General features: G+C 64.0%; 1 protein-coding gene across 1 annotated transcript; it reads left to right on the top strand.

The window, feature by feature from the left end:
* The first annotated feature begins 1,545 nt into the window (after positions 1-1,545).
* On the top strand, positions 1,546-26,841 carry ITGA10 (integrin subunit alpha 10). The gene is made up of 30 exons (XM_052665398.1): positions 1,546-2,124; positions 5,156-5,267; positions 5,715-5,822; positions 6,329-6,402; positions 6,491-6,605; positions 7,847-7,974; positions 13,258-13,406; positions 14,399-14,549; positions 16,311-16,470; positions 17,086-17,159; positions 18,129-18,273; positions 19,531-19,679; positions 20,136-20,279; positions 20,756-20,956; positions 21,339-21,466; positions 21,897-22,060; positions 22,483-22,622; positions 22,735-22,842; positions 22,929-23,014; positions 23,666-23,807; positions 24,240-24,332; positions 24,404-24,480; positions 24,564-24,653; positions 24,741-24,825; positions 24,911-25,024; positions 25,130-25,210; positions 25,296-25,409; positions 25,511-25,606; positions 25,819-25,932; positions 26,269-26,841. Exons 1-30 carry the CDS (start codon positions 1,966-1,968, stop codon positions 26,320-26,322), a joined length of 3,555 nt encoding a protein of 1,184 aa, XP_052521358.1. The 5' UTR covers positions 1,546-1,965; the 3' UTR covers positions 26,323-26,841.
* Positions 26,842-26,945: the final 104 nt, after the last annotated feature.

Genomic DNA, 26,945 nt, shown 5'->3' on the forward strand with positions numbered 1-26,945 from the left:
CGGCGCGGTGGGGTTCGGTGCCCGCCCCGCACGTTGGCAGCTGTGGGCGTGCAGAAATTCCTCCCCCCGTGCCCCCGTCGCCAGCACGGCTGGGGTTTGGCTGCGGTTCACCCCACGCTTTGCCCCTCAAGAAGCCCCACAAACAAACGCTGCCCCCAGGCCCTCCGCCTCGAGCCTCATAACGCCGCCCCCGAACCCTATAAACGGCCCCGCAAAAGCCCCGCACCCCCAACCCCCCAAGGCCCCTCAACCCCCCGGGCGCCGCACCCCAAACCTCCCCCCTGCGCCCCCAAACCCCCAACGCTTCCCCTCGAAACCGCAAACCCGCATCCCAAATCCTCCAACCCTGAGCCCTCAAACTCTGGCCCCGCACCCCCAAAGCTCTGCCCCCCAAATCCCCCAACCCTACAACCCCGAAGCCCTGCCCACGTGCGCCCAAGGCTCTGCCCCCCCCCGGCCCCGTGCTCCGAATTCCCAAACCCCTGCCTTTGCAAAACCCTCCAACTCCGCACCCCAAAGCGCCCCAAACCCTGCACCCAGTGCCCCAAATCCCACAGCCCCAAACCCCGCCCCTACAAACCCCAAACCCCGTGCCCCCAACTCCCAACCCTGGCGCCCCAAGCCCTGCCGTCCTGCGCCCCCAAAACTCCGCCCCCAAGCCCTGCACCCCAAAGCCCCCAACCCTGAACCCCTTGCTCCCCTCCGCCCCAGATCTCTGCCCCTCAACCCCCCCAGCCCCGACCCCATAAGACCCCAAATCCCCCAACCCTGATGCCCCAAGCCCTGCCGTCCTGCACCCCAAAACTGCCTCCCAAATCCCATACCCCAAATCCCAAATCCTGCTCCCAAACCCTGCAACACAAATCCCCGGCCCCAAACCGCACCCCCCAAACATTGCGCCCGCTTACCCCAAACCTCCACCCCACAGATCCAACCCCAAACCTTCCCTCTCTGCACCCCAAAACTCCGCACCCCCAATTCTGTGCCCCAAATCTCCAAACCCTGCACCCCAAATGAGGCTCCCCGGAAAACCCACCCAACTCCACCCCCCAAAACACCCCAAATCCCGAATGGCCAAACCCTGCCCCCAAACCCTGCCCCCCAAACCCTGCACCCCAAACCACTGCCCCCAAATCCTCCACTTGGCCCCAACTCTGCCCCTAAAAGCGCCAAAAGCCCCAAATCCCCCGACCCCGATGCCCCAAGCCCTGCCCCCCCCCCCCCCCCTGCCCCCCCCCCCCCCCCTCCTCCCCCGCCCCAACACCCCAATCTCCGCCCCAAAGCCCCGCCCAGCCCTGACAATTCACACATCGGCCCCCTGCACCCCAAATCCCCGAAGCCCCAATCCTGCCCCCTACACCCCATAACTGCAATCCCCCAAGCCCTGCCCCACACGGGCTCCTCGCCGCTTTGGGGGCAGCCCAGGGGCTCCTTATGGGGAGGGGATCTGTGGGGTCTGCGCCCCACGTTGGGTGTGGGGTCAGCGTGTGGGGCACGAGGGGACAATGGGGTCACAGCAATGGGGTGGAGAGAGAATGTGGGGCACGGGGGGGGGCAGGCCGCTGTTTGTCCCATTGGCACCAATGTGGGGTTCTGCCCCACTGACACCGCTATGGGGCGCCCCATAGCCCGCTATAGGGCACGGACCGGACGCTGAGGTCCCCGCACGGCCCCTTTATGGACACGGGGGGGCTGGGTGACGTGGCCCCACAGCGCCTCGTCCCATTGAGACCCCACCTGTCCCATCCCCCCCCCCCCCCCCCCCGCGTCCCTTTTGGGGCCGTTTCGCCCAATTTTACCCTCTTTCGCAACAAAACGAAGGACGACAAAAATCCCCCAAACTGGATCTTAAAAAACAACCAAAAATCCCAACTTTTTCGGATGGTTTTTTTTCCCCCAAACCACCCAAAAACGGCGAATCCCGCCCCAAACCGCGCGGCCCCGCCCGGTTATTTATAGCGGCCTATGGGGCTTTGGGGGGGGGAGGAGGCAGAAATCCCATATAAATGGGGTTTTTGTAGGGAAAGGGAAAAAGCGGAGCCGTGGGGGGGCGAGGAGCCGCGCACCGAGAGCCATGGGGCGGCCCCCCCCCCGCGGCAGCGCTGCTGCTCACGGCGCTGTGGGGTCGGTGTGGGGCCAGGGGGGGTCGGGTTTGGGGTCGGGTTTTGGGGTCGGGTTTGGGGTCGGGTTTGGGGTCGGGTTTGGGGTCGGGTTTGGGGTCGGGTTTGGGGTCGGGTTTGGGGTCGGGGGATCCCATGGAGAGGTCCTGAGGGGGGTGGGGGACCTCATGGAAATGTGCCATAGGGACTGGGAGGATGGGGGGCTGGAGATCCCATAGGGATTGGGGAGAAGGTTGTGGGGCTGGGGGGTCGGGGTGTCCCATGAAAAGTCCATAAGGGTTGGGCTGTGGGGTCTGTGGGGTCGGGAGGGGGTTTGGGGTCGGGGTGTCCCATAGATGGATCCCGTGGGGGGTGGGGACCCCGTGGAAATGTCCCATAGGGTTTGGGGGGTTGCAGATCCCATAGGACTGGGAGGAGCTTTGGGGTTTTGGGGTTGGAGGACCCCATGGAAAAGTCCCATAGGGGATTGGGGGGGGGGTCGTGGGGCTGTGGGGTCGGGGGGAGCTTTGGGTGGGGGGGTTGGAGATCCCCATGGGAAAATCCCATAGGGACTGGGGGGGAGCTTGCAGTTTCGGGGGGGGCCTTTGGGGGTTGTGGGGTCGGGGTCCTGTGGAAAGTCCCATAAGGGTTGGACTGTGGGGTCGGGAGGGGGTTTGGGGTCAGGGGATCCCATGGAGAGATCCTAAGGGGGGTGGGGGACCCCGTGGAAATGTCCCATAGGGTTTGGGGGGTTGGAGATCCCATAGGGACTGGGAGGAGCTTTGGGGTTGTGGGGTCGGGGTGTCCTGTGGAAATGTCCATAGGGTTTGGGGGGGGGGGGGAGGTTTGGGGCCACAGTGGGGTCGGTGGGACGGGGTTGTGGGGCTGGGGGAGCTTTGGGGCTGTGAGGTTGGGGGTCTCATGGAAAGTCCCATAGGAACTGGGGGGGGTTGGGGGTCCTCGTGGGGAAATCCTATAGGGAATGGGGGGCTGTGTGGGAAAGCGCCTTTGGGATCGAGGGGGGTTTTGGGGTCTGGGCAGGGGGGTCGACGTTGGGGGTTCCCATGGGGAGTGGGAGACCCCATAGAAATGCCCCATAGGGATTGGAGGGGCTTTGGGGTTTTGGTAAATCCCCAGAGGGGTTGGGCTGTGGGGTCGGGGGGGGTTTGGGGTTCGGGGTCCCCAGGGAGAGATGGGGGAAAAGTCCCATAGGGAATGGGGAGACTTGGGGGGCTGAGGGGCTTTGGGGTCAGGGGGTCGGGGTGTCTCCTAGGGGACTGGGGGCTGCGGGGTCGGGATTTGGGGTTGCGGGGTTGGGGGTCACCGTTGGAACGAATCCCGCAGAGTTTGGGGCACCCGGAGGGGGAATTCCATGGGGAAGGAGCCGTGGAAAAACCCCATAGGGAAAAAGGACCACGGGGGGAAAAACCCCATAAGGAAAAGGGGAAGTGGGCGCACGGCGCAGCCCCACGGGACCCCCGGCCCATCAGCCCCGCGGGTCACAGGGGGGCAGCAGCCGGGGGGCTTCAGTGCCCCCCATCCCCAACATGGGGCTGTGGGGTTTTTCCTCTTGGGATGAGACCCCAAAGGCGAGGGGTGGGGGGAAAAGGGACAGAAAAGGGTTTGGGGGGGGAAAGTGATTTCTGTGGGGTGGGGGGGATTTATTGGGGTGCTGGATGTGGGTTCTGGGGCGGCTCTGTGGGGTTTGGGGTGGCATGTAGGGGGTCCTCAGTGGGGTTCTGGGTGCTTTATATGGGATTCCAGGTGTTCCATATGGGGCGCTGGGCGTTATATGGGGTTCTCAGAGCTGGATATGGGGCGCTGGGTGTTATATGGGGTTCTCAGAGCTGGATGTGGGGCGCTGGGTGTTATATGGGGTTCTCAGAGCTGGATATGGGGCTCTGGGCGTTATATGGGGTTCTCAGAGCTGGATATGGGGCGCTGGGTGTAACGTCTGGTGTTGGGGTGCCGTATATGAAGTTCTTGAGGTGCTGTGTGTGGGATTTGGGTTCTGGGTGTGGGGTTTTAGGTGCTGTGCACGAGGTTCTGTTTGAGGTGCTGTCTGTGGGGTTCTGGGCGCTGTATGTGGGGTGCTTGGGGGTTGTGTGGGGCTCTGGGTGTGATATGGGGTTCTCGGAAGGTAGCGTGGGGCTCTGGGTGCTGCTTTGTGGGGTCTTGGGTGCTGGCTGTGGGCTCGTGGTGCTGCGTGCGGGGCTCTGGGTGCTTTGTATGGGGTTCTCAGTGACACGTGGGGTTCGGGGTGCAGGATCTGGGTCCCTGGTTTTATGGGTTCCTGGGTGCTGGATGTGGGTTCTGGGTGTTTGTGGGGGTTCTTGGGGCTCCTTTGTGGGGCTCCTTTGTGGGGCTCTTTTGTGGGGTGCCCCCCGGAGTCCTCTGTGCTCTTATGGGGTTCTGGCCTGGGGGCTTTGGGCGCTGCTTTGTGGGGCTTCCCCCCACCCCCCACCCTCACTTTTCCCTATGGCCCCCCCCACCCCCACTGCCGTCCCTCAGTGTCCCTGCATCCCCCATAACCCCGCGTCCCCCGTCCCCCCCCCACCTCCCTGATCCCCCACAGCCCCCATATCCCCCCCCACCCCCCCATTGCCCCATAACCTCACGCTGCCCAGAACCCCGAGGCCCCCATTTCCATTGATCCCACACCCCATAAGGCCCCCCCTCTCCGTAACCCCACACCCCTCCCCCGCCTCGTAAGGCCATCACTGCACACCACAAAATCCCCCATAACCAAATGACCCCGTGACCCCGTGCCCCCACCCCCCCATAATGCCACAAAACACCCCCACCCCCATGGCCCCCCATGCTCCCCCATAACCCTATAACCTCTCACCTCAGCCTCACACACCTCCCCTATGCCCCCGTAACCCCATGATCCCAAACCACCCCATAACCCCACACCCCCCATAATGCCATGATCCCAAACCACCCCATAACCCCACACCCCCCATAATGCCATGATCCCAAACCACCCCATAACCCCACACCCCCCGTAACCCCGTGATCCCAAACCACCCCATAACCCCCCCCCGTGCCCCCAGGCCTCTGCTCCCCATTTAACATCGATGTTCTCCACCCGCGCCTCTTCCACGGACCCCCGGAGTCGCAGTTTGGGTACAAAGTGCTGCAGCACGCGGTGGGCAGCGAGCGGTGGTGAGTGACCCCCAAGTGTGGGGCCTGGGACCCCCAGGTGTGGGGCAGGGCTGTGAAGTGTGAGGCCAGGACCTCAAATGTGGAGCAGGAGCCTCAAATGTGTGGGGCTGGGACCCCCGTAAGTGCAGCAGGAGCCTCAGTGTATGGAGTGGAGAAGCCCAAGTGTGGGGCTGGGACCCCCAAGTGTGGGGTGAGGACTGTGAAGTGTGAGGCCAGGACCCCAAATGTGGGGCAGGAGCCTCAATGTGTGGGGCTGGGACCCTGGATGTTGGAAACTGAGGTAGGAGAGGGCAGGGAAGGGGGGAAAGAAGGGAGGGGGGAGAGAAAAGTGGAAGGAAAGGGGGGATGTGGGGCGGGAGCGAGGAAGTGGGGCGGGGGGGGGGAATTGTCCCCGCATCCCCCCCTCCATGCCCTGCCCCCCCCCCCCCCCCCCGCTCTGCCCCACAGGCTGCTGGTGTCGGCCCCATGGGACGGACCGCAGGGCGACCACCGCGGGGAGCTCTACAAGTGTCCGCTGGAGCCCCCCCAACGGCACCTGCACCAAAAGCAACCTCGGTACCGGGGGGGGGGGGGGCACGGGGGGGTCCGGGTGAGAAGGGGGGACGTGGGGAGAAGTGGGGGGAGGAGTGGGGGGGGGTCCAGAGGGGATGGGGGGAAGATAGAGACGCAGTGGGGTCCAAGGGGGACATAGAGACAACGGGTGGGGATGGGAGGGGGGACGTGGGGACACGGGGGGGGGATGTGGGGAGAGTGGGGGGTCCAGTTGAGAAGGGGGGACATGGGGGGATCCAGAGGGGATGGGGGGGACAGAGAGACACAGTGGGGGCACGGGGACAGTGGGGTCCAAGGGGGACATGGGGGGGGGGGGTCTGGTGGGGGGAGGGCAGTGGGGTCTGGGAGTGGGGGGGGGGGGGTCGGGGACATGGGGAGGCTGGAGGGGGGTGGGGACAGAGGGGTGCAGTTGGGAAGGGGGGACGCGGTGGGGCGGGATGGTGGCGGGACACCGGGCGGCGCCCGGGCGTCCGCGGTGCCATCGGCCGCTGCCCGCTTTTCGGGGCGAGGGGACGCGGCGCTGCGGAGCCCCAACATGCATCTGGGAATGGCGCTGAGCGGCGGCGGGGACGGCGGCGTCCTGGTGAGGGGGGGCTGCGGGGCGGGGGGCGACGGGGGGGGCGGGGGGGAGGTGTGGGGCGGGGGCTGAGGCCGTGCGCCCCGACCCCCAGGTGTGCGCCCCGCTCTGGTCCCAGCCGTGCGGCAGCTCCGTGTTCAGCAGCGGCCTCTGCGAGCGCCTCGACCGCCGCATGCGGCACAGCGGCACCGTCACGCCCACCGCGCAGCGTCAGTGCCCGCCCGACCCCCGAACCGCCCCCGCGACCCCCTGAGCCCCCAATCAATCCCTGCCCCCCCGATCCCTGCCCCCACCCCTCCCCCCCCCCCCCCCCCCCCCCTACCCCCCCCCCCCCCCCCCCCCCCCCCCCCCCCCCCCCTCCCCCCCCCCCCCCCCCCCCCCCCCCCCCCCCCCCCCCCCCCACTTCCCGCCCTTCGCTCCCCCCTTCCCGCCCCCCCCACATCCCCACTCCTGCTGTGCTCCTCCGTGCCTCCATCCCTGTCGCCCCCATCCCCCGATTTGTCCCCCTGTCCCCACATCCCTGGCTCCGATGTCCCCCCCAACCCCGTCCCCACGTTCCTGTGTCCCCACACCTCCACATTCCCCCCATGTCCCCACATCCCCACATGTCCCCGTGTCCCTGCCCCACATCCCATGTCACCATGCCCACGTCCCCCCCTCATTCCCCTGGCCCTACGTCCCCACACCCCTGTCCCTATACACTCTCATGTCCCCGTGTCCCTGTGCCCCCCGTGTCCCTGTCCCCACATCCCTGTGTCTCCGTGTTCCCCCCTCCCCACATTCCCCCACCTCCAGTCCCCCTGTCCCCATGTCCCCCCTCCCCCCATCTCCACGTCCTCCTGCCTCCCCACATCCCCTTGTCCCTCCATCCCCCACTGATTCCCATCCTTGCACCCCCCCCTCCCCCCATCCCTGTGCCCCCCACACTCCTGTCCCCATGTGCACGTGTCCCTGTTCCCCCCATCTCTGTGTCCCCCCAACCCCAAATCCCTATTTGCCCCCACTCCCCCATGCCCCTATGTTCCCCTATGTTCCCCTATGTTCCCCTATGTTCCCCTATGTTCCCCTATGTTCCCCCATGCCCCTATGTTCCCCTATGTTCCCCTGTCCCCATGTCCCCCATCCCTGTGTTCCTCTGTCCCCATGGACCCTCATCCCTCTGCCCCCCACGCCCGTGTCTCTGTGCCCTCCATCTCCTTGTCCCCCCACATTCCCCCATGTCCCCCCACTCGCCCCATAACCCCCCGCGTCCCCCCATCCCTGTGCCCCCCACCCGTGTCCCCTGTATCCTCCATCTCCTTGTCCTCACATCCCCGTTTGCTCCCGTTCCCCCCCGTCCCCCCATCCCTTTGCCCCCCACCCGTGTCCCGGTGCCCCCCGTCCCCTCATTTCCATTCCCCCGTGCCCCCCGTCCCCCCGCAGCCCCCCGACCCCCGTCCCGATGCCGCAGGCTGCCCCACATTCCTGGACATCGTCATCCTGCTGGACGGCTCCAACAGCATCTACCCGTGGCACGAGGTGCAGCGCTTCCTGCGGGCGCTGCTGGCGCGCTTCTTTGTGGGGCCGCAGCAGAGCCAGGTGGGACGAGGGGGGCGCAGGGACGGCCCAGGTGCCACCGTCCTGTGGGGGGCCATGGGGTGCCCCAGGTGGCGGTGCTGCGGTATGGGGTCCGTTTGGGGTCCGTTTGGGATCCTTTTGGGGTGCATTTGGTGTCTGTTTGGTCCCCAGGTGGCAGTGCTGTTGTATGGGATCTGTTTGGGGTCCTTTTGGGGTGCGTTTGGGTTTCCTCTGGGGTCCGTTTGGTCCCCAGGTGGCGGTGCTGCAGTATAGGGTCCGTTTGGGGTCCTTTTGGGGTCCATTTGGGGCCCATCTTGTCCCCAGGTGGTGGTGCTGCAGTATCGGGTCTCTTTGGGGTCCATTTGGGGTCCTTTTGGGGTCCGTTTGGTCCCCAGGTGGCGGTGCTGCAGTATGGGGTCCATTTGGGTCCGTTTGGGGTCCATTTGGGGTCCATTTGGGGTCCATTTGGGTCCATTTGGGATCCATTTGGGTCCATTTGGGTCCATTTGGGTCCTTTTGGGTCCTTTTGGGGTCCATTTGGGTCCATTTGACTCCATTTGGGTCCATTTGGGGTCCATTTGGGGTCCATTTGGGTCCATTTGGGTCCATTTGGGTCCTTTTGGGGTCCTTTTGGGTCCATTTGAGATCCATTTGGGGTCCATTTGGGTCCTTTTGGGTCCTTTTGGGTCCTTTTGGGTCCATTTGAGTCCATTTGGGGTCCATTTGGGGTCCATTTGGGGTCCATTTGGGTCCATTTGGGTCCATTTGGGTCCATTTGGGTCCATTTGGGGTCCATTTGGGGTCCTTTTGGGTCCATTTGGGTCCATTTGGGATCCATTTGAGATCCATTTGGGGTCCATTTGGGTCCTTTTGGGTCCATTTGGGGTCCATTTGGGATCCATTTGGGTCCATTTGGGTCCTTTTGGGGTCCATTTGGGTCCATTTGCGTCCTTTTGGGGTCCATTTGGGGTCCATTTGGGTCCATTTGGGGTCAGTCTGCCTGCAGGTGGTGGTGCTGCAGTATGGGGTCCATTTGGGTCCTTTTGGGATCCATTTGGGTCCATTTGAGTCCATTTGGGTCCATTTGGGTCCATTTGGGTCCAATTGGGGTCGGTCTGCCCGCAGGTGGCGGTGCTGCAGTATGGGGTCCATTTGGGTCCATTTGGGTCCTTTTGGGATCCATTTGGGTCCATTTGGGTCCATTTGGGTCCATTTGGGGTCCATTTGGGTCCATTTGGGTTCCATTTGGTGTCCATTTGGGTCCATTTGGGTCCATTTGGGGTCCATTTGGGATCCATTTGGGGTCCATTTGGGTCCATTTGGGTCCATTTGGTGTCCATTTGGTGTCCATTTGGGTCCATTTGGGTCCATTTGGGGTCCATTTGGGATCCATTTGGGGTCCATTTGGGGTCCATTTGAGTCCATTTGGGTCCATTTGGGGTCCATTTGGGGTCCATTTGGGTCCATTTGGGTCCATTTGGGTCCATTTGGGATCCATTTGGGGTCCATTTGGGTCTTTTTGGGGTCCATTTGGGTCCATTTGGGTCCTTTTGGGATCCATTTGGGGTCCATTTGGGTCCTTTTGGGTCCTTTTGGGTCCATTTGGGGTCCATTTGGGGTCCATTTGGGTCCTTTTGGGTCCTTTTGGGTCCATTTGAGTCCATTTGGGTCCATTTGGGTCCATTTGGGTCCATTTGGGTCCTTTTGGGTCCATTTGGGATCCATTTGGGGTCCATTTGGGTCCATTTGGGTCCAATTGGGGTCGGTCTGCCCGCAGGTGGCGGTGCTGCAGTATGGGGTCCATTTGGGTCCATTTGGGTCCTTTTGGGATCCATTTGAGTCCATTTGGGTCCATTTGGGTCCATTTGGGGTCCATTTGGGTCCATTTGGGGTCCATTTGGGTCCATTTGGGTCCTTTTGGGATCCATTTGAGTCCATTTGGGTCCATTTGGGTCCAATTGGGTCCATTTGGGATCCATTTGGGTCCATTTGGGGTCCATTTGGTGTCCATTTGGGTCCATTTGGGTCCATTTGGGTCCATTTGGGGTCCATTTGGGATCCATTTGGGGTCCATTTGGGTCCATTTGGGGTCCATTTGAGTCCATTTGGGGTCCATTTGGTGTCCATTTGGGTCCATTTGGGTCCATTTGGGTCCATTTGGGGTCCATTTGGGATCCATTTGGGGTCCATTTGGGTCCATTTGGGTCCTTTTGGGGTCCATTTGGGTCCATTTGGGTCCTTTTGGGATCCATTTGGGGTCCATTTGGGTCCTTTTGGGTCCATTTGGGGTCCATTTGGGGTCCATTTGGGGTCCTTTTGGGTCCTTTTGGGTCCATTTGAGTCCATTTGGGTCCATTTGGGGTCCATTTGGGGTCCATTTGGTTCCATTTGGGTCCATTTGGGTCCATTTGGGATCCAATTATGTCCATTTGGGGTCCATTTGGGTCCATTTGGGTCCATTTGGGTTCATTTGGGTCCATTTGGGGTCCATTTGGGGTCCATTTGGGTCCATTTGGATCCATTTGGGGTCCATTTGGGGTCCATTTGGGTCCATTTGGGTCCATTTGGGATCCATTTGAGATCCATTTGGGGTCCATTTGGGTCCTTTTGGGTCCATTTGAGATCCATTTGGGGTCCATTTGGGTCCATTTGCGTCCTTTTGGGGTCCATTTGGGGTCCATTTGGGTCCATTTGGGGTCAGTCTGCCTGCAGGTGGTGGTGCTGCAGTATGGGGTCCATTTGGGTCCTTTTGGGATCCATTTGGGTCCATTTGGGTCCTTTTGTGTCCTTTTGGGTCCATTTGAGTCCATTTGGGTCCATTTGGGGTCCATTTGGGTCCATTTGGGTCCAATTGGGGTCGGTCTGCCCGCAGGTGGTGGTGCTGCAGTATGGGGTCCATTTGACTCCATTTGGGTCCATTTGAGTCCATTTGGGTCCATTTGGAGTCCATTTGGGTCCATTTGGGTCCATTTGGGGTCCACTTGGGTCCATTTGGGGTCCATTTGGGGTCCATTTGGGTCCATTTGGGTCCATTTGGGTCCATTTGGGGTCCATTTGGGATCCATTTGGGGTCCATTTGGGTCCATTTGAGTCCATTTGGGTCCATTTGGGGTCCATTTGGGGTCCATTTGGGTCCATTTGGGTCCATTTGGGATCCATTTGGGGTCCATTTGGGGTCCATTTGGGTCCTTTTGGGGTCCATTTGGGTCCATTTGGGTCCTTTTGGGGTCCATTTGGGTCCTTTTGGGTCCTTTTGGGTCCATTTGAGATCCATTTGGGGTCCATTTGGGTCCTTTTGGGTCCTTTTGGGTCCTTTTGGGTCCATTTGGGTCCTTTTGGGTCCTTTTGGGGTCCATTTGGATCCATTTGGGTCCTTTTGGGTCCATTTGGGGTCCATTTGGGTCCATTTGGGGTCCATTTGGATCCATTTGGGTCCTTTTGGGCCCATTTGGGGTCCATTTGGGTCCATTTGGGTCCATTTGGGATCCATTTGGGGTCCATTTGGGTCCATTTGGGTCCATTTGGGGTCCTTTTGGAGTCTGTTTGGAGTCCGTTTGGTCCCCAGGTGGCGGTGCTCCAGTATGGGGTCTGTTTGGGGTCCATTTGGGGTCTGATGCAGACCATTTGGGGTCCTTTTGGGGTCTGTTTGGTCCCTAGGTGGTGGTGCTGCAGTATGGGGTCCATTTGTGTCCATTTGGGTCCATTTGGGGTGCATTTGGGGTCCATTTGGGGTCGGTCCGCCCGCAGGTGGCGGTGCTGCAGTTTGGGATCCATTTGGGTCCATTTGGGTCCATTTGGGGTCCATTTGGGTCCATTTGGGTCCTTTTGGGTCCATTTGGGGTCCATTTGGATCCATTTGGGTCCTTTTGGGTCCATTTGGGGTCCATTTGGGTCCATTTGGGGTCCATTTGGGTCCATTTGGATCCATTTGGGTCCTTTTGGGTCCATTTGGGGTCCATTTGGGTCCATTTGGGATCCATTTGGGGTCCATTTGGGTCCATTTGGGTCCATTTGGGGTCCTTTTGGAGTCTGTTTGGAGTCCGTTTGGTCCCCAGGTGGCGGTGCTCCAGTATGGGGTCTGTTTGGGGTCCTTTTGGGGTCTGTTTGGTCCCTAGGTGGTGGTGCTGCAGTATGGGGTCCATTTGTGTCCATTTGGGTCCATTTGGGGTGCATTTGGGGTCCATTTGGGTCCTTTGGGGTCCATTTGGGGTCGGTCCGCCCGCAGGTGGCGGTGCTGCAGTTTGGGATCCATTTGGGTCCATTTGGGTCCATTTGGGGTCCATTTGGGTCCATTTGGATCCATTTGGGTCCATTTGGGTCCATTTGGATCCATTTGGGTCCACTTGGGTCCATTTGGATCCATTTGGGTCCATTTGGGGTCCATTTGGGTCCATTTGGGGTCCATTTGGGTCCATTTGGATCCATTTGGGTCCATTTGGGTCCATTTGGGTCCATTTGGGGTCCATTTGGGTCCATTTGGGGTCCACTTGGGTCCATTTGGGTCCATTTGGGTCCATTTGGGGTCCATTTGGATCCATTTGGTTCCATTTGGGTCCATTTGGGGTCGGTCCGCCCGCAGGTGGCGGTGCTGCAGTTTGGGATCCATTTGGGTCCATTTGGGTCCATTTGGGGTCCATTTGGGTCCATTTGGGTCCATTTGGGGTCCATTTGGGGTCCATTTGGATCCATTTGGGTCCATTTGGGTCCTTTTGGGTCCTTTTGGGGTCCATTTGGATCCATTTGGGTCCTTTTGGGTCCATTTGGGGTCCATTTGGGTCCATTTGGGGTCCATTTGGGGTCCATTTGGATCCATTTGGGTCCTTTTGGGCCCATTTGGGGTCCATTTGGGATCCATTTGGGATCCATTTGGGGTCCATTTGGGTCCATTTGGGTCCATTTGGGGTCCTTTTGGAGTCTGTTTGGAGTCCGTTTGGTCCCCAGGTGGCGGTGCTCCAGTATGGGGTCTGTTTGGGGTCCATTTGGGGTCTGATGCAGACCATTTGGGGTCCTTTTGGGGTCTGTTTGGTCCCTAGGTGGTGGTGCTGCAGTATGGGGTCCATTTGTGTCCATTTGGGTCCATTTGGGGTGCATTTGGGGTCCATTTGGGGTCGGTCCGCCCGCAGGTGGCGGTGCTGCAGTTTGGGATCCATTTGGATCCATTTGGGTCCATTTGGGTCCATTTGGGTCCATTTGGGTCCATTTGGGGTCCATTTGGGGTCCATTTGGGTCCTTTTGGGTCCTTTTGGGTCCATTTGGGTCCATTTGGGTGCATTTGGGGTCCATTTGGGGTCGGTCCGCCCGCAGGTGGCGGTGCTGCAGTACGGGCAGCACGCGGTGCAGGAGTGGCCGCTGGGCCGCTACCGGACGGCAGCTGAGCTGGTGGCAGCAGCGCAGAACATCCAGCGCAGGGAAAGCAGGGAGACCAGGACGGCTGCTGCCATCCGGATGGCCTGGTGAGGGGGGGGGGGGGGGGGGGGCATTGGGATGGGGATGGGGTGGGATGGGATGGGGATGGAATTGGGACTGGGGAGGGGTTGGGGTTGGGGGTGGGATTGGGTTGGGTGGGGTTGGGATTGGATTCGGTTTGGGTTGGGATTAGAATTGGGCTGGAGCCGGGATTGGGGCTGGAATTGGACTGGTGTGGGGTTGGGATTAGGATGGATTGGGACTGAGGCTGGGTTGGACTGGGATTGGGGTTGGGGTCTGGTCAGGATTGGGGGTGGGATTGGATTGGGTTGGGGTTGGGGCTGGGGTTGGACTGGGATTGGGGTTGGGGTTGGGATTTGGGTTGGGGTCAGGTCAGAATTGGGTCTGGGGTGTTGTTAGGATTGGGATTGGGGTGAGGTTGGGGTTCGGCTGGGATTGGGGTTGGGATTGGATTCGGTTAGGATTGGGTTTGGGATGAGAGTTGGTCTGGAGTTGGGAATGGGGCTGGAATTGGACTGGTGTGGGATTGGGATTAGGATTGGGTTGGGGTTGGGATTAGGATGGATTGGGGTTGGGATTAAGGTTGGGGTTGGAATTGGGGTGGATTGGTCTGGAGATTGGGGATGGGTTGGGATTAGGATTGGGGCTGAATTGGGATTAATATTGGGATTAGGAGTGGGATTGGGCTGGGATTGGGGTTGGGGCTGGGTTGGGGTTTAGGATTAGGGTCAGGATTGGGATCAGGGGTCGGACCGGGATGAGGATTTGGGAGCAGGTTTAGGGCCGGGATTGGGATGAGGGTTGGGGCTGAATTGGGATTAATATTGGGATTGGGCTGGAATTGGGCTGGGATTGGGATTGGGGTTGGGGTTGGGGTTGGGGTTGGGATCGGGGGTCGGACCGGGATGAGGATTTGGGGGCGGGTTTCGGGCCGGGCTCGGGGCTGGGATTGGCACCGGCTCGCCGTGAGCATCGGGACGCGGCCGCCCTCGGGGCTCTGAGCGCCGCGGCCGCGCAGCTCGGAGGCGTTCAGCCCCGCTGTCGGGGGGCGGCGCGGCGCCGCGCGGCTGCTGGTGGTGCTGACCGACGGCGAGTCGCACGACGGGGAGCGGCTGCCCGCAGCGCTGCGGGTCTGCGAGAGGAACAACGTCACCAGGCTGGGAATCGCGGTGTGCGGGGCGGGGATTGGGGGGGGGGGGGGTGGGAGTGGGGGGATTGGGGTTCGGGGTTGGACTGGGGATGGGGTTGGGATTGGGGTTGGGGTGGGATTGGGATGGGGTTGGGGTTGGGAGTGGATTGGGATTGGGGGTGGGACTGGAATAGGGCTGGGATGGAGTTGAGGTTGGGTTGGGATTGCGTTGGAATGGGATTGGGATCGAGGTTGGAATTGGGATTGGATTGGGGTCAGGTCAGAGTTGGGGGTGGGGTTGGGATTGGGGGTGGGACTGGAATTAGGATGGGGATTGGGATTGGAGTGGGTTTGGGGTCAGGTGAGGGTTGGGGTTGGGTTGGGATTTGGTTGGGTCAGGATTGGGGTTGATTTGGGGTGGGTTTGTTTGGGGTTGGGATTGGGACGGGGATTTGGGTGCGTATTGGGGTTGGAGTCAGGATTGGGGTTGGGATGGGGTGGGGTTGGGTGGGGGTCGAGATTGGAATTGGGCTGGAGCTGGGAACGGGATTGGGGTTGGGGCCAGGGCAGAATGGGGATCAGAGTCGGGATTGGGATTGGGTTGGATCAGCATTGGGATTGGGATTGGGGTAATGGTGGGCTGGGATTGGGGTTGGGGTTGGGATGAGGATGGATTGGGAATGGGGTTGGAATTGGGGTTGGGTTCAGATTAGGAAAAGATTGGGGTTGGGATGAGTTTTGGGTTGCAGGTGGGATTGGGGTTGGGATCGGGATTGGGATTGGGATTGGGATTGGGATTGGGGCTGCGATGGGGTGGGATGGGGGTGGGATGGGTGGGGTGAGGTGCTGTGCTGTGCTGTGCAGTGCTGTGCAATGCGGTGCTGTGCAATGCTGTGCTGTGCAATGCAGTGCTGTGCTGTGCAATGCAGTGCGGTGCAGTGCAATGCAGTGCTGTGCTGTGCTGTGCAATGCAATGCAGTGCTGTGCTGTGCAATGCAGTGCTGTGCAGTGCTGTGCTGTGCTGTGCGATGCTGTGCTGTGCAATGCAGTGCTGTGCAGTGCTGTGCTGTGCAGTGCTGTGCAGTGCTGTGCTGTGCAGTGCTGTGCTGTGCAGTGCTGTGCAGTGCTGTGCAGTGCTGTGCAGTGCTGTGCAGTGCTGTGCTGTGCAGTGCTGTGCAGTGCTGTGCTGTGCAGTGCAGTGCTGTGCAGTGCTGTGCTGTGCTGTGCAGTGCTGTGCAGTGCTGTGCTGTGCAGTGCTGTGCTGTGCAGTGCTGTGCTGTGCAGTGCTGTGCAGTGCTGTGCAGTGCAATGCAGTGCTGTGCAGTGCTGTGCAGTGCTGTGCAGTGCAGTGCTGTGCTGTGCAGTGCAATGCAGTGCTGTGCAGTGCTGTGCAGTGCTGTGCAGTGCAGTGCTGTGCTGTGCAGTGCAATGCAGTGCTGTGCAGTGCTGTGCAGTGCTGTGCAGTGCAGTGCTGTGCAGTGCTGTGCTGTGCAGTGCTGTGCTGTGCAGTGCTGTGCTGTGCAGTGCAGTGCTGTGCTGTGCAGTGCTGTGCTGTGCAGTGCTGTGCTGTGCAGTGCTGTGCAGTGCTGTGCAATGCAGTGCTGTGCAGTGCTGTGCAGTGCTGTGCAATGCTGTGCTGTGCAATGCTGTGCTGTGCAGTGCTGTGCAATGCGGTGCTGTGCTGTGCAATGCAGTGCTGTGCTGCGCTGTGCTGTGCAATGCAGTGCTGTGCTGCGCTGTGCTGTGCAATGCAGTGCTGTGCAATGCCGTGCGGTGCAGCGCGGTGCCTTTGTTGCTGCAGGTTCTCGGCCATTACCTGCGGCGGCAGCGCAGCCCTGCGCAGTTTGTGCGCGAGATTCGCTCCATCGCCAGCCGCCCCGCGCTTTTCTTCAACGTCAGCGACGAGCGCGCGCTGCGCGGCATCGTGGGCGCCCTGGGGGATCGAATCTTCAGCCTCGAGGGTCGGACGGGACGGCGGCGCGGGGACACGGGGACAGGGGGACAGGAGGACAGGGGGACACAGCCCCATAGGGACACAGACCTATAGAGATACGGCCCCATAGGGACACGGCCCTATAGAGACACAACCCCATAGGGACACAGGCATACAGGGACACGACCCCATAGGGACACAGACCTATAGAGATACAGCCCCATAGGGACACAGGCTTACAAGGACACAGCCCCATAGAGATATGGCCCCATAGGGACACATGCCCTGTAGGGACCCAGCCCCATAGGCACAGACACACAGAGCCCAACCCATTGAGATACAACCCCATAGAGACTGCCCCATAGGGACAGCCCCACAGACTGCCCCATAGAGCCCAACCCGTAGAGACAAAGCCCCAAGGACAGCCCCACAGAGCCCACCCCATAGAACCCACCCCATAGACACATGGCCCCATAGAGACACATTCCCAACCTTGCCCCATAGGCCCCCCAAAGTCGACCCCATAGCGATGCAGCCCCAAATCAGCCCCTGCAGTGACAGGAACCCCAAACCGACCCCATAGAGACGCAGAGGCCCCGCGGTGCCGCGTGTGGGGTGACCCCATAAGGCTGTGACCCCACAGGGACCCACGGGGACAACGGCAGCGCCTTCGCCTTGGAGATGGCACAGAGCGGCTTCTCCGTTCACCCCCTGCAGGTGTGGGGTGGATTTGGGATCGGGGTTCGGGGTCAGGATCTGGGGGCAGGAGGGGGGATGCAATATGGGATCGGGGTTGGGGTTGGGTTCAGGATATGAGGTCGGGATGTGGGATCAGGTTTGGGGATTGATTGTGGAGATGGGATTTGGGGTCGGGATGTGGGATCTGGATTTGGAGTTGGGTTGGAATGTGGGGTTGAGATCGAGATTTGGGATGGGGATTTGGGGTCGGGATGTGAGGTTTGGGATTTGGGGTCAGCGATGTGCAGTTGGGATGTGGGGCTGAGATCAGGAATGGGGATTTGGGGTTTGGACATAGGGTTGGGATACGGGGTTGGGATTTGGAGTCAGGATTTGGGGTTGGGATGTGAGGTTTGGGATACGGGGTTGGTGTTTGGGGTTGAGATTTGGGTTCAGGACTTGGGGCCAGGGCTTGAGATTGGGATATGGGGTTTGGGATACGGGGTCAGGGATACGAGATTGGAATTTGGGGTTGAGGTCAGGATTTGGGGTTGGTGTTTGGTGTTGGAATTTGGGGTTGGGATACGGGATAGGGATGTGGGGTCAGGTTGTGGGGTCAGGTTATGGGGCCAGGATGTGAGGTCAGGTTATATTGTCAGGTTATGGGGCCAAGATGTGGGGTTGGGTTATGGGGTCAGGTTATGGGTCTGGGATATGGGGTCAGGTTATGGGCTCAGGTTATGGGGCCAGGGTGTGGGGTCGGGATGTGAGGTCAGGTTATTATTGTCAGGTTTTGGGACCAGGATGTGGGGTCAGGTTGTAGGGTCAGGTTATAGGGACAGGTTATGGGGCTGGGATGTGAGCTCAGGTTATAGGGTCAGGTTATGGGGCTGGGATGTGGGCTCAGGTTTTGGGGCCGGGATTCGGGGCCGCCCCGCGGCCGTGGGGTTTCCTGCCCGCACGTTGTGCTGTGAGGCCGCGCGCCCCACAGCGCCGCCCCCCCCACAGGACGGGATCCTTTTCGGGGCCGTGGGCGCCTACGACTGGGACGGGGCGGTGCTGGAGGAGAGCAGCCGCGGGCGCAGCGTCCCCACGCGGGAGCGGCTCCGCAGCCAGTTCCACACCGGGCCGGAGAAGCACGCGGCCTACCTGGGTACGGGGCGGGCGGGGGGCTGCGGGGAGCTGGGAATGCGGGGCAAGCGGGGGCTGGAAGCGCCGCACGGCTGTGCGGGGTGGGGGTGCTCGGCGCCATGGGGCGGCACTGGGCGCTGTGGGGCGGGGATGCTCGACGCTGTGGGGCAGCACTGGGCGCTATGGGGCAGCTCTGGACGCTATGGGGCAGCTCTGGGCACTATAGGGTAGCGGTGGGCGCTATGGGGCAGGGATGCTCAGTGCTATGGGGCGGCACTGGGCGCTGTGGGGTGGGGATGCTCGACGCTATGGGGAAGCACTGGACGCTATGGGGCGGCACTGGGCGCTGTGGGGCAGCACTGGGCACTGTGGGGCAGCTGTGGGCGCTGTGGGACAGGGATGCTCGACGCTGTGGGGCAGCACTGGACGCTATGGGGCAGCTCTAGGCACTATAGAGTAGCGGTGGGCGCTATGGGGCATGGATGCTCAGCGCTATGGGGCGGCACTGGGCGCTGTGGGGCAGGGATGCTCGGCACTGTGGAGCAGCTCTGGGCACTATGGGGCGGCACTGGGTGCTGTGGGGTGGGGATGCTCAGCACTATGGGGTGGCACTGGGCACTGTGGGGCGAGGATGCTCGGTGCTGTGGGGCAGCACTGGGCGCTATGGGGCGGCACTGGGCGCTGTGGGGCGAGGATGCTCGGTGCTGTGGGGCAGCACTGGGTGCTATGGGGCGGCATTGGGCGCTGTGGGGCGGCACTGGGCACTGTGGGGCGAGGATGCTCAGCGCTATGGGGCAGCACTGGGCGCTATGGGGCAGCACTGGGCGCTGTGGGGCGGGGATGCTCGGCACTGTGGAGCAGCACTGGGCGCTATGGGGCAGCACTGGGCACTGTGGGGCGGGGATGCTCGGCGCTATGGGGCAGTTCTGGGCGCTGTGGGGCGGGGATGCTCAGCGCTATGGGGCGGCACTGGGCGCTGTGGGGCGGGGATGCTCAGCGCTATGGGGCAGCACTGGGCACTATGGGGCGGCACTGGGCGCTGTGGGGCGAGGATGCTCGGTGCTGTGGGGCAGCACTGGGCGCTATGGGGCGGCACTGGGCGCTGTGGGGCGGGGATGCTCGGCGCTGTGGGGCAGCACTGGGCGCTATGGGGCGGCACTGGGCGCTGTGGGGCGGGGATGCTGAGCGCTATGGGGCAGCACTGGGCGCTATGGGGCGGCACTGGGCGCTGTGGGGCGGGGATGCTCGGCGCTGTGGGGCAGCTGCGGGCCGCCCGCAGGTTACGCGGTGTCGGCGCTGCTCTTTGCCGACGGGCGGCGGCTGCTGGTCGGCGGAGCGCCGCGGTTCCGCCATCGCGGGGCGGTGCTGCTGTTCACCATGGGAGCCGGCGGGGCGCTGAGAGCCGAGCAGACGCTGAGAGGGGAGCAGGTGGGGCAGCACGGGGGCGTGGGGCTGTGGTGGGGTTGTTGTGGGGTTGTTATGAGGTTGTCATTGGGGCTGTTGTCGGGTTGTTATGAGGTTGTTATTGGGGTTGTTGTGGGGTTGTTATTGGGGCTGTTATGGGGCTGTGTTATTGGGGTTGTTGTGGGGCTGTGTTATTGGGGTTGTTATTGGGGTTGTTATTGGGGTTGTTGTGGGGCTGTGTTATTGGGGGTTGTTATTGGGGCTGTTGTGGGGCTGTTGTGGGGTTATGGTGTTAAGGGATTATGGGATTATGGGGCTACGGCGTTCTGGGGTTGGGATTGAAGGGTTGGGGTTATGAGGTTGAGTCGGGTTGGGGTCAGAGTTGTAGGTCTGCGGTTATGGGGTTGGGGTGGGGTTCTGAGCTGCGGGGCGCTGCGGGGCTGCCGGCTGTCAGCGCAGTGACGCGGCGGCGCGGCGCAGCTCGGCTCGTATTTCGGCAGCGAGCTGTGCGTGCTGGACGCGGACGGCGACGGCAGCAGCGACGTCCTGCTGGTGGCTGCGCCCAACTTCCTGGGGGAGGGCGGCAGGGAGACCGGCAGGGTGCACGTGTACGGTGTGGGGCCGGTGAGTGGGGCGGGGGTCCGGGGGGGTTGGAGATGCGGGGGAATTGGGGGACGCGGTGGGGTTGGGGGGACGGCAGTGGGGTTGGGGGGTGCAGGGAGGTTGGGGGGGACGCGGGGGGGTTGGGGGGACGCGGAGGGTCGGGGTGCGGTGACACTGGGGGCACGGAGGGGTTGAGGAGCTGCAGTGGGGCTGTGGGCGCTGTGGGGCTGCGAGTTTGGTGGGGCACCGTGGGGCTGTGGGCGCTGTGGGGCTGAGAGGCGCGGTGTGGTGCCGTGGGGCTGTGGGGCTGTGGGGCGCAATGGGGTGCGTTGGGGCAGCAGCCCTGCGGGGCGCAATGGGGGGCAGTGGGGGGCGATGGGGCGCAGTGGGTTGCAGTGGGACACAATGGGGCAGCAGCGCTGTGGGTCGCAGTGCGGCAGCAGTGCAGTGAGGCGCAGTGGGTCGCAGTGGGTCGCAGCGGGTCTCTGTGGCGGCAGCGCGCCGTGCGGGCGGTGTCGGCGCTCTCCCCGGCGGCCCAATGGGACGCGCGGTTCGGCGCGGCGCTGGCGGCGCTCCCCGACGTGAACGGCGACGGCTGGGCGGACGCGGCGGTGGGCGCCCCGTTGGAGGACGGGCATCGCGGCGCCGTTTACGTTTTCCACGGCACCGCGGGAGCCGTGCGGCCGCGCCACGCGCAGGTGGGCGGGGGAACCCGGAGCCCAGCCGAAAACCCCGCAGCCCCCAAAGCCCCGTAAACGCCGTCAGCCCACAGCCCCAGTAACTCCGTAGCCCCCGAAGCCCCATAACCTGCATGGCCCCACAGCCCTCGAAACCCCAAAATTCCCATAGTCGCCAAAATTCCCATAGTCGCCATAGACCCCACAGCCCCCATAAACGCCATAACCCCGCAGCCCCCATCACCCCACAGCCCCCATAACCCCATAGTCCCCATAAGCGCCATAGCCCCATAAACACCATAACTCCACAGCCCCCATCACCCCACAGCCCCCATCACCCCGCAGCCCCCATCACCCCGCAGCCCCCGTAACCCCACCGCCCCCATCACCCCTCGTCCCGCAGCGCATCGCAGCGGCGGAGCTGAGCTCAGGGCTGCGTTACTTCGGGCGCAGCGTTGATGGCCGGGCGGAGCCGGACGGGAGCGGCGTGGCGCTGGCGGTGGGCGCCCAGGGGGCGGCGGTGCTGCTGCGGTCAGTGGGGAGGGGGGGCGGCACTGGGGCGGGATGCTGGGTGCTATGGGGCGGCAGCGGGGCGGGATGCTGGGTGCTATGGGGCGGCAGCGGGCCGGGATGCTGGGTGCTATGGGGCGGCACTGGGGCGGGATGCTGGGTGCTATGGGGCGGCACTGGGCCGGGATGCTGGGTGCTATGGGGCGGCACTGGGGCGGGATGCTGGGTGCTGTTGGGCGGCAGCTGGGTGGGGTGCTGGGTGCTGTTGGGCGGCAGCTGGGTGGGGTGCTGGGTGCTATGGGGCGGGATGTTGGGATGGGGGTGCTGGATGCTGTGGGGCGGCAGCGGGGCAGGATGCCGGGCGCCTCCCCACCCCATATGGGCACCCCATAGCGGCAGCCCATGGCAGCGCCCCATAAGGACCCCCCCCCGTCGCCCCCGGTTCCCGCAGCTCCCGCCCGGTGCTGCGCCTGGACGTTTCTGTCTCGGTGGTTCCGGCCGCCATCAGCGTGGTGCAGAAGAACTGCCGCCGAGGAGCCGCCGCCGCCGTCTGCATCCGCGGCAGCGCCTGCTTCCGGAGCGCCGTGCGGGGCCGGGCGGGGCGGGGAGACGTCGGTGAGCGGCGGGGGCGGACGGAGGCGGTGGGGGGGGGGAGCGGGGCCGGCAGCGCCGGGGGTCCCGCAGCTGAGCGCTATGGCGGCGCCCGCGGTGTCCCTGAGTGACCCCGCAGCGCCCCGTGGGGCAGAGCCGCTACACCTGGGGGTGTCCCCCGACCCCACGTGACCCCCCGACCCCACGTGACCCTCTGACCCCGCTGACCCCCCAACTCACCCTGACCTCGCTGACCCCCAGCTGACCCCCTGACCCCTTCTGACCCCCAACCTCTCGACCCTTTTGACCCCAGCTGACCCCCACTGACCCCCGACCCCAGCTGACCCCTCCTATCCCCCCCGACCCCTTCGGGCCCCTCCCACTGACCCCCCGTTCCCTCTGCGACCCCCCCCGACCCCCGCCTCCTTCCCGCCCCCCGCCCGCAGTCCTGCACTTCAACGCCTCCCTGGATGACGGCGCCGTTCGCTCTCGCGCTGCCTTCGATTCGGGCTCCCGGCGGCTGCGGAGTCGCCTGGATCTGCCGTTGGGGCAGCGGCGCTGCGCCCAAATCCCCTTCCACGTCCTGGTGAGCGCCGGCCGGGGGTCCCCGACCCCCCACCCCCCCCCACCCCCCCCCACCCCCCGGCCGTCCCCCGGGGCCCCCCGTCCCACCCGCGGGGTCTCCCGTCCCCCCCCAGGACACCGCGGAGTTCCTGCGTCCCCTCACCCTCACGCTGCGCCTGGCGCTGCCCGACCCCGCGGGACCGGCGCTGGACGAGGGCTCCCCGAGCGTCATCCGCACGCAGGTGGGCGGGGGGCCGGGGGGGGGGCGTGGGGGGGGCGTGGGGCCGGTGTCCCCGCGGGGTGACGGCGGTGTCCCCTCCCCCCCCAGATCCCCTTCTTCAAGGACTGCGGGGAGGACGACGTGTGCGTCACCGACCTGGTGCTGCGCGCCACCATGCAGCCCCTGGGCGCCGGGTACGGGGTGTCCCCAACGTGTCCCAAATGTGTCCCCATGTGTCCCCAGTGTGTCCCTTACATGTCCCCATCGTGTCCCTATCGTGTCCCCTACATGTCCTAAATGTGTCCCCAACGTGTCCCTTACATGTCCCCAGTGTGTCCCAAACGTGTGTCCCCATCGTGTCTCCTACATGTTCCCCGTGTGCCCCCAGTGTGTCCCAAAAATGTCCCCGATGTGTCCCCGTTGTGTCCCCCGTGTGTCCCCTACATGTCCCCCTTGTGACCCCAACATGTCCCAAAAGTGTCCCTGATGTGTCCCCAACGTGTGCCCTACATGTCCCCCATGTGTCCCCATCGTGTCCCCCATGCGTCTCCAACGTGTCTCCAAAGTGTCCCAAACGTGTCCCCAGCGCGTCCCCACGGCACCCCACTGTTGTCCCCGAGGAATCTCCACTATGTCCCCAAGTTGTCCCCAGTGACCCCGGGACTCCACACTCCCCGTGGCGTCCTCGAGTCCCTGTGGTGTCCCTGCAGTATCCCCAGGATGTCCCCAAAGCTCCCTGCAGTGTCTCCAGCGTGTCCCCATGCTGCTCTAACGAGGTGTTCCCAAGGTGTTCCCATCCCCGCGGTGTCCCCGCATTCCGTCACGCAGCCGCTTTGTCCCCTCAGCGGCGCTCCCGGCGTGGTGCGGGGCGGCCGCCGGAAGGTGCGCGTGGAGGCGGCGCTGCAGAACCGAAAGGAGAACGCGTACAACGCGCGCCTGGCGCTGCGCTCCTCCGCCAACCTGCACTTCTCCAGCATGGCGCTGCCGGTACGAGCGGGGACCCCCGCGACCCCCGGCGGGAGGAAGGGGCCGCCCGCACGGCGCGGACGCGCGGAGCCGTTTGGATGCGTTCGATCCCGGCCCGTGGCGGCGGGGATGTGGGGCGCGCGGTGCGGGGGGCTGCGGGGATCCCAGCCGGGAGGTGGGAAAGCGGCGATCGCAGCTGGAAAACGAGGACGCGGTGATCGCGGTAGGAAAACGGGAAGCCGCTGATCCCGGCTGGGAGGCGAGGAGCCGCCGGTCCCAACGAGGGATGCGGTGATGCGGCGGGGCTGCGGTGACGCGCCGGTACCGGCGGGGAGGAGGCACCCGTTGATCCCAGCGGGGAGATGAGGCCCCGTTGCCGCATCGCAGCCGTGCGTTCAGCCCCCGGTGCCCCCGGAGCCCCAACCCCGCCCCACGCCGTGCGGCTCCCCGCAGGATGGCAGCGCAGTGAAGCTGGAGTGCGCGGCGCTGGGGGAGCATCAGCAGCTGTGCAGTGTGGGTTACCCCGTGTTCCGCTCCATGGCCAAGGTAGGAGCCTGGGCTCCCCCGGGTCCCCCCACCCCGACCCCCAGCGCCCTTCACCGCCGCCCCCCCCCCAGGTGGTCTTTGCGCTGGAGTTTGAGTTCAGCTGCTCTGTGCTGCTCAACCGAGTGGAAGTGGCACTGGAGGCCACCAGGTAGGGGATGGTGACAACGCCAACGCCCCCCCGCGGCTACGGGGCGTTTTGGGGGTCCCTCAATTCCCGGATCCCCCCCGCAGCGACAGCACCGAACCCAACGCGACGCTGTGGGACAACGCGGTGCTGCTCTCTGCTCCCATCCGCTACGAACCCGACCTCTTCCTGTCCAGGTAAAGCGGGCGCTGTGGGGTGGGGGGGGGTTTCCGTGAGGTTGGGGGGATCTGCAGGGCCGCCCCCCACCCGCCGTGCTCCCGCAGCGAGGCCACCCTGCACCGCTACGAGGTGCACCCGCACGGCACCTTCCCGCACGGCCCCGGCCCCGAATTCAGAACCACGGTGAAGGTAACGGCGGTGGGGCGGGGGGAGAGGACGGGGGGGTGGGGAGGAGGATCTCACCCAGTGCCCCGTCCGTCCCCCCGGCCCCCAGGTGCAGAACTTGGGCTGCTTCGCGGTGCGGGACGTGACGCTGCGCCTGGCGCTGCCGTCCTTGGGCTACGGCCGCGTTCCGTTCCTGTCGGTCACCGGAGTGCGGGCGGAGAACGTGAGCGAGCGCCGGAGGGGGGAAGGGGAGGAGACGGGAGGGGAAGAGGGTCCCGCAGCCCTACGCTGAGCGCTGACCCCCCCAACCCCCCCCGCACGTCCCCAGGCCACGTGTGAGCTGCGCGACCCCCCCAACAGCAGCGTGACGGCCGTGCATCCCGCGGATCTGCAGCGCGTGGGGAGGATGGTGAGGGCGGCCGGTGGGGATTCGGGCCCCCGGGGGGAGGCGGGGGGGGGTCCGTGCCCCCTGCCCCATCTCCGTGCCCCCGTAGGACTGCAGCAACGCGTGGTGCCGGGAGCTGAGCTGCGCCTTGGGGCGGCTGCAGCGGGGCCACGGCGTCGCCGTTCACGTCCTCCGAGCGGTGCACAACGACTTCTTCCGAGCGGTGAGGGGGGGGAGGGGACGCCCCGCGAGCCCCATCCCAAAGGGGGACGCGGTTTGGGGGGGTCGTGCCTTGAGACCCCGCGTTCGTTCCGCTCCGTGCAGGCGACGTTCAGCAGCGTGCGGATCGTCAGCACCGCGACGCTGAGCGCGGCGGGCAGCGCAGTGCTGCTGCTGGATGAGGGCGCGCATCGGAGCGAGGTGCGGGAACCGGGGGGGCACCGGCGGGGGGGGGGCACGGGGAGCTGGGGAGCTCCGGGGGCAGGGAGATACCGGGATGGGGAACACCGGGAGGAGGGGGGAACCGGGAAGGAGGGGCATGGGGAGCTGGGGGGCGCGGGGAGGAGGGCTGAGGCTGCGGAAGCCGCCCCCCCCCCCGCTTCCCCCCGCCACGGCCGCCGCCCGTTCCACAGACGGAGCTGGAGGTGCTGCGGGAGCGGCGCGTGCCCGTGTCGCTGTGGATCCTGGTGGGCAGCGCGCTGGGGGGGCTGCTGCTGCTGGCGGCCATCAGCGTCTGCCTGTGGAAGGTGCGTGGGGGGCCGCGCTGGGGGAGCGTGGTCCCCGCTGCCCCCCTTCACCCTCTCCTCCCGTCCTCGCCCTCTGCTCCGTCGTCTCCCTTCATCCTCGCCCTCTCACCTGTGCTCGCCCTCTCTCCGTCCTCTCCCCGTCCTCTCCCCCTCCTCACTCCCGCATCCCCTCCCCCCATTCCGTCCTCCCCCATCCTCTCCCTTTCCCCATTCCTCGCCGTCCTTCCTCCCCCTCTCCCCTTCTCTCATCTTCCCCACCTCTCCCCATCCCTCTCCCCTCATCCCCTCCCTCTCCTCCTTCTCTCCCCACCTCACCCCCACCCCCCCTCCCCCCAGTTCGGTTTCTTCACCCGCAAGAAGCCCCACGAGGAGGAGGAGGAGGAGCAGTGATGGCCCCGCGCTTCCCACCGGCCCGCAGCCCCACGGAGGAGCTGTGCCCCCTTCTTCCCCCCCCCCCCAGCGCTGGGGCCGCCCCACGGGTTCCGCACGATGGAACGGAGCGGCGATGGCGGTGCGGGGACGGCGCCGGGCACGGACAGGGCGCGGGGAGGAGCGGGGCAGAGGAGGAGCCGCATCCCGCATCGCCGCCGTGGGGTGAGGGGCAGAGGGGGACGGGGCGATGCCAGCGGTGGGGGTGAGCAGAACCAATAAACGCCGCCCACCCCGACGCTCCCTGTGTGCCACAAATGCTTCCCGGTCCTTTCCATTCCATTCCCACCCTATCCCCATCCTCTCATCCCATCGCATCCCATTCCTATCCTTATTCCCATTCCATCTCCCCCAATCCCATTCCCATCCCATCTGATCCCATTTCCATCCTTATTTCCTATCCCATCCTTATCCCACCCCCACCCCCATCCCGTCTCTTTCCATCCCATCCCGTCTCTTTCCATCCCATCCCGTCTCTTTCCATCCCATCCCATCCCATCCCATCCCATCCCATCCCATCCCCTCCCCTCCACCCATCCCATTCCCTCCCTCCCCCCCGGACCTTTGGCCGGCCCTGCTGCCCT

Source organism: Tympanuchus pallidicinctus, unplaced genomic scaffold (assembly GCF_026119805.1).
Source record: "Tympanuchus pallidicinctus isolate F22 unplaced genomic scaffold, pur_lepc_1.0 scaffold66, whole genome shotgun sequence".
Classification (NCBI taxonomy): Eukaryota; Metazoa; Chordata; class Aves; order Galliformes; family Phasianidae; genus Tympanuchus; species Tympanuchus pallidicinctus.

Bases quoted from the DNA above. Each gene is read 5' to 3' on its own strand.
- ITGA10 (XM_052665398.1), top strand. From the start codon at position 1,966: ATGGGGCTTTGGGGGGGGGAGGAGGCAGAAATCCCATATAAATGGGGT. The intron at 5,268-5,714 runs GTGAGTGACCCC...TCTGCCCCACAG, and splicing joins GCGGTGGGCAGCGAGCGGTG to GCTGCTGGTGTCGGCCCCAT. The intron at 25,607-25,818 runs GTGCGGGAACCG...CCCGTTCCACAG, and splicing joins AGGGCGCGCATCGGAGCGAG to ACGGAGCTGGAGGTGCTGCG.